Source organism: Triticum dicoccoides, chromosome 6A, assembly GCF_002162155.2.
Source record: "Triticum dicoccoides isolate Atlit2015 ecotype Zavitan chromosome 6A, WEW_v2.0, whole genome shotgun sequence".
Taxonomy (NCBI): domain Eukaryota; kingdom Viridiplantae; phylum Streptophyta; class Magnoliopsida; order Poales; family Poaceae; genus Triticum; species Triticum dicoccoides.
In genome coordinates this window covers 612203221-612209225 of record NC_041390.1, presented here as the reverse complement: position 1 = coordinate 612209225, position 6005 = coordinate 612203221, and the positions used below count along the sequence as shown (strand labels likewise).

Here is a 6005-nt window from a genome sequence, read left to right as displayed (position 1 = left end):
ATGTTCTATCTGATGTATAATAATTACAGGTTCAAGCCTCCCTATGATGTTTTCTCTAATTTTTTACCCATATTTTAAAAAGCAGAAGAATTTTTTTGCACTTTTCCTCCTTCAATTCTTTCTTTTCATACAGTTATGCTGGATATGATTTGACAAAGTGCAGCTTCAAACGATTATAACACACACATCAACATGTGTGAATCCCCCACATTAACTTTGAACTGATCAACTATTATTCCATGCCTACATCTACAATTTGAGCTTTTGCATAACTTGACTGCCAGCAAATAAAACAAATCCAACATACACCAGACCAATTCCAGTGATGAAACAACAGACAATAATAATTGTCAATGGGTAGCAACAATGGAACAACATACTACCAGTTTCTTCATCTACGACTAAGGATCTCAATGATCACAAGTTCAACCAGCGAAGTACAGTAACAACTCGAGCAATCCTTACATGCTGCAGCATTTTAGTTCCTGCGACAAATGGACTAGACTCGAACCCCCACACCCCACATAACACAACAGATAGGCTCTGTTCTACTGCTCGACAACCTCACCTGCAGGGGTCCCAACGGAGGAGGCCCTTGCCCTCGCACCGGTCTGTCCGATGTTGGTGAAGCTGTCAGGAAGAACAAACAGCGCATCATACCCCGCGTCCACCTCGCCCTGGTATGCTCGGCCCAAGGAGTAGCCCAGAGCCCGTGCAACCGGGACAGCCACCGCATTACCGACTTGGATGTACCTGCAATCATCATCAAGATGTTTCAGTTTCTGTCTCCAGTTTTTCAGAACAGTTTCAGTTTTTAATTTTCAACAGCATAGAGGAACTTACTTCTCCTTCATGGGACCATACATCCGGTAGTAGTCAGGGAAACCCTGCAGCCTTGCGTTCTCACGGACAGTCAAAACACGTCCCTGATTCGGGTGCAGTATGATCTGCAGGCAGCACAAACAAACAAACAAACTCAGCAACAAGGACAAGACTGATTGCAGACAACATTAGAAGCTGTGCCAAAACTGACCTGGTTATGGGGCTCTGCTCTGGTCACCACCGTGGGAACTGTCTCATCCCACCACAACCGACCAAACGGCCTGCAAAAACATCATAGCAAGTCATGTGTGAGTAACAGAAGATGTAGTAACACAGTACAGGTGGAGAAATGAAAGCAGAGATTCAGTGGCACTTACTTTGGTGATCTGCCCTTGATGAAGGACATTGCATAGTCAGGGACCTGTGCACATAAACAAGCTAGCATTTCAGCAATTGTACATTGCGCCCGTTTATAAAGAGTGAAGGCAAATATGCAGCATTTTCCTTTCACTTTCATTACTAGCATTAGTTGTCATATGTTCAGGTCATGTAACATCCTAGGTCATGTAACAGAAACTTTGCACCAGCATACAAACATTCAAAAAGGAATTAGGCAGTAGAATATGTACCAAAGGTTTGCCGGACTTGAGGTAGACACGCTCAACATCTGGATCCCACTCCACAATGTTATTCGCTCCGACCTTGACGCCTGGCAAGTCACGGAAGTTTGCCCCCTGAAAGACAGGTCAATCATGGTCACACAGAAGGAAAAAGGAGAGAACAAGCGCTGAAACTGTCCAGTCACCTACCTTCTTTATCGGAATCTGCTGGACGCGGTCATAATCATCTTGGTTTAGCCTCAAAGGCTGGTGGTCCAAGAGCTTTCCTTCTTCAGGACAAGTGGCATCACCAAAGGAATAGTCCAACATATCTGGAAATTTGAAGCAGCAAGAACAAAATTCACTATACATATACAGGCATAAGACAGGAACTAGTTTCTTAATGCAAAAGGAAAGGCCCTTCACAACGTAAAGAAGATGAAATTCATATTATTGGTAGAGCTATTTGTATTACCTTTACGACTAAGTCGAATGTAGCGCTGGAAGTCAGTCTTGGGTTGACCACCATATTCAATTACCTCATGAGGTTGACAGTTGTCTACCTGCATAATAATGGATGTAAGAACAAATGTAGAAGAGGAAGAAATGAAACAAGGGAAGAAAGCACTTGCCTTGGGCAAATCTGAAATGGCATCACCAAGAAGGAGAGCTTTCTTCAAAGTCGGTCTTTGCGTCTCATCATATGCAACAATGCTTTGCTGCAAATGAAACAAGCTAGTCAGCAGATTTACATTTCTCCCAATTCATTTCATTAAATTTGTGATCAGACTTACCGAGAAAGCATTTGGAGCACCACCACGTACAACTACATCATGAGTAGGGAGAGGATACTTTGGGAGGACCTGGCAGGCAAAATACGTCAGATCACTCCATGAGGCAACATATTTGTTGCAGAAATTGATAGTGACAAAGAAACAGAACAAACCATGGTAGGGAGAGCTCCCCAAAGGAACACCCGCATTCTGAACTGAGGAAGCCCGTAGCAACCAGCTACCATCATTCCAAGGCGGGCTTGGTAGTTCAGGGATACAAGACGGCTCAATGCATATCTTCCAAGATAGCCATCGGCAAATTTCAGAATGTCCACCACATTCTCCATCAAGACAAACTTTGGTTGCAGATAAGAAACAATGTCCATATAGGTAACCATTTGTTGATTTTTCTCATCTTCTAAAGGGTTATCACGGTTTCTAAATCGGTTGAACCCACTTATCCCTTGGCAGGGCGGGCCACCACAAATAACATCAACCTGACCCTATGGATTTTGACAGCACAAGTAAATGGAATCAGACAATCTGGAGTGGAACTAAAAAACTGAGAGAAGAAAAGTTACTCACAGGCTGGGGTAGAATGTTTCGCCTGTACCCTTCTTGCACAAACTCTTTAATTTTCAATGGGCAGTCACTAGGTACAAAACAAAAGTCAGTGCACTGCAAACTAAAATTAAAATGCTGTGAGCATACAGCAAATGAGGTACCTACCTCAGGTTTTCTATGGGCTCCCAGGTATCCTCTTCTGGGCCATATCCTTTCCATTGAACCTGTAACAGATTATATTAGATAAATTGATCTATGCATAAAAACCACAAGTATTAACACTCCCACACAGGGAAGGCCAAAGAGAATGGCATTAGAACCTTAAAATGGATTCCATTTTTCCTCCCAGTGCCACCATAGCAGATCTCAAGTAGCTTTTCCACCACAAACTCATCCTTTCCAAGAGGCTCATCATCTTCCTCTTCCTCAACAGGATCTGCTGCATCAGAATCATTGCTATGGACATATTTGTCACATAGAATCGCCCATTCCTTAAGAAGTGCAAGAAAATCCTCGGCTTTTTCATTTCGAACCTACAATCAGAGATGAAGATCTTTTATACCAGGTCTAAAGAACAAATACTAGAATCTAAGAATGAAATTTAGAAGCCACACCTCTGTTTTGGGATGGTTATATTTAAGGCTCTTGCATGCAAAGTTGTTCAGGTCAACAGCCCATTTCTATAAAGAAGAAATAGAACAGTTAGTGCTGAGAAATGTCAAAAAAAGTCTTAAAGAAAATGTTTGGCGGGCTTATTACTGTTTCAAGTTTCAGGCCAGCAAGTGTTGAACCCAAGCACAGCCCTGTTGACATCCCACCACAACCAGAATACAGGTCAAGGAGGGATGCCGTTTTTACTGGGGTCCCATTCTCTGAATCAGCATCAGTAGAAATACCAGAATTCTCTGTGGTGTCTACAGAAAATGCAAATTGCAAAGTGAATATTGATCATAAGATGGAAGAATACAGGGGCAAATCAATTGTTTAAATTCTGGGGGTAAATAATCTGCCAACCAGTTTATCTGTCACTAATAAACCATCTAGTCATAAAGTAATCATTTTTTTAGATCACAAGTTAACAACTTGGATTAGATTTAACATTGGAGGATCGTAGAAATTTTAGCTCAGCAACTTATGTTGGAAGTTGTATTACAAGTTCAAGTGACAAAACTCAGAACCAGACATGATTATGATCACCAAGGAATGGTGAAAGAATATCTTTTTATTAATTTTCTCAAGGCTTATGAGTTAACCGAAAAACAAAGCACCCCTTGCAATGAACTGTGGAGGAGCTAAAATAAATAAACCATAGTGTGTGAAACATGCAGCAGCAGCAGCACACAATGCACAGATCAATAGCTAGTTTGTGTAAGAGCAATGCCATGTGCAAATAATGTAAGCAAGGAACTGCAATTACCTGATGGGATGTTAGCAAATGTAGAATAAGCAACTGTATATGACATGTCATAGTATAAGTCGGTGCGAGCCACCAGTTTGGCCTTGGCTGCTGGGTCCATCTGAAATCAAGGAGAACATTGGTGAGAAACAATATATAAGTGGCACTTTGACAATTGACAAAGTTTTGAACAGTGGCACCTACATTGGGATCAACATGGATTATCTTGACCTTTGATATGATGCAATCAAGCAGATTATCATTCTTTTCCTCGGAGAGAAAGACACGCTTTGGGTCATGTGTGTGATCATTGACAAATTTGGCTCTAGATATAACCTGCAAGATGACAGTTAGTTACAAGCTATCCAGGCATTAGTACAGACAGTGCATACTGCAACAATGCTCAATCAATACGCACCGTGTCCTCTGGACGGAAGTACCAACGACAGGTAAAGTAGCTGGTCTTGTCAACACCCTCAAAAAACTCAGTTATTCTGCCAATGTAATCAGCCTCATTTTCCCCAGCCTATAAATGGCAAAAACAAATAACAATTTAAGATAGGAAGTGATTACTGAAGCATGATGAAAATACAGGAGCTTGACTATCTGATTGTTATACATTTTCCACCGAATAATGAAGTTCACATTCAGGGATAATGTGTAAACAAGCACAAACTTTGCAAGCTAGATCCACATTAAGCAGGCATTTAGAGCATCCATTATACAATCAGAAAAAGGTAAAAATGCCAGAAATGAACAGGGCATTTTTGTAAGAAAATACAGTACAAGTATCCCAGACTACGTTCATTTAAAATCCTATTTGGAAGCATTTTTATGCAAGTGCCAAACCTTTTGTATACAGGTGTAAACAGTACCTAGAAATGGAAAGACATTTTGTAAGAAAATCGAGTATTCTAGAGTACATCCATTTCAAATCCTATCAGGGGCATTTTTATACATGTCAGGCCTTAGCAGTAACTAGTCAATGCAAGTGGAGCAATTTCTACTAGTATTATTTATATAAAAAAAACAAGGCTTTCCGTCTTGCTCCGTTGAACGAGCCAAGCATCACAACCCAAGTACAGTTTCACGGAGGAAAGCAGGCACTTTTATGGTAGGAAGGTGCAGAGTGGGTCTTTTACCATGACGTAGACGTCGTCGCCCAGCGCGTAGACCACGCCATCGACCATGGCGGAGCGGTAGTGGACGCGCGCCTTCATGTCCTCCTCATCCTCCGGCCTGCACGAGAAACAAGCAATGCTCAACAACCAACCAAAATGCAAAGCCAGGGATCAGATCCGGGGCAGACTGCGCACGCACCTCTTGGGGGAGCCGCGCTGGTAGCGCTGGGGCCACTTGGCGCGGGCCTCGTCGGCGGGGACGGGCTCGCCGAGGAACTCGGGCTCCTTGTCGCCGGCGGCGACGTTCCGGGCCTTCTTGGACGGCTGCGCCACGCGCCTCTTGGCCGCCTGCCCCTCCTCCCGCGGCTGCTGCTCGCCGGAGGCGGAGGGCTCGTCCTCCTCGCCGAGGGCCAGCTCCTCCTCGTCGGGCTCCTCCGCGCACACCTCGTCCTCGGGCCGCTCCTCCGCCGCCTTCTCCTTCTTCTCCCGCGGCGCCTTGGTGGCCTTCTGCTGCTTCTTCTTGCCCGCCGCCTTGGGCGCCGGCTTCTTCTTGCCGGAGGTGGTGCCCTTGCGGGGGCGCTTGGTGACCGTGGCCTCCTCGGGCGCGGCCTTGGCGGAGGCGGAGCGCTTGCGGGAGGAGGACCGCGCGGGCGCGGCGGCCGAGGGCGGCGAGCTGGGCGGCGCCATGGGGTCGCGCGCGGTGGCTAGGGTTCCGGGGGAGGGTCCGGAT

The 6005-nt window shown here is 44.8% G+C and overlaps 1 protein-coding gene across 2 annotated transcripts; it reads right to left on the bottom strand.

The window, feature by feature from the left end:
• Positions 1 to 288: 288 nt before the first annotated feature.
• LOC119318456 (DNA (cytosine-5)-methyltransferase 1-like) lies at positions 289 to 5999 on the bottom strand. 2 transcript variants are annotated; one of them, XM_037593017.1, is made up of 20 exons: positions 5475 to 5999; positions 5297 to 5393; positions 4573 to 4680; positions 4359 to 4490; positions 4176 to 4275; positions 3518 to 3672; positions 3373 to 3438; positions 3079 to 3291; positions 2924 to 2982; positions 2780 to 2846; positions 2368 to 2697; positions 2216 to 2284; positions 2054 to 2140; positions 1897 to 1984; positions 1632 to 1753; positions 1452 to 1556; positions 1200 to 1243; positions 1034 to 1103; positions 844 to 947; positions 289 to 753 (listed from the first exon to the last, which is right to left on the bottom strand). In XM_037593017.1, the coding sequence occupies exons 1-20, from the start codon at positions 5960 to 5962 to the stop codon at positions 549 to 551; spliced, it is 2709 nt and encodes a 902-aa protein (XP_037448914.1). In that variant the 5' UTR covers positions 5963 to 5999; the 3' UTR covers positions 289 to 548. The 2 variants fall into 2 exon arrangements, with proteins under 2 accessions (XP_037448914.1, XP_037448913.1); XM_037593016.1 differs by having other exon boundaries at positions 1897 to 2140.
• Between the last annotated feature and the right edge of the window lie 6 nt (positions 6000 to 6005).

Coding starts and splice junctions, on each gene's coding strand:
- LOC119318456 (XM_037593016.1), bottom strand. CDS start 5,962: ATGGCGCCGCCCAGCTCGCCGCCCTCGGCCGCCGCGCCCGCGCGGTCC. Junction 2,983..3,078: donor AAAATGGAATCCATTTTAAG/GTTCTAATGCCA, acceptor AATCTGTTACAG/GTTCAATGGAAAGGATATGG. Junction 1,754..1,896: donor CATTCGACTTAGTCGTAAAG/GTAATACAAATA, acceptor TCAAATTTCCAG/ATATGTTGGACTATTCCTTT.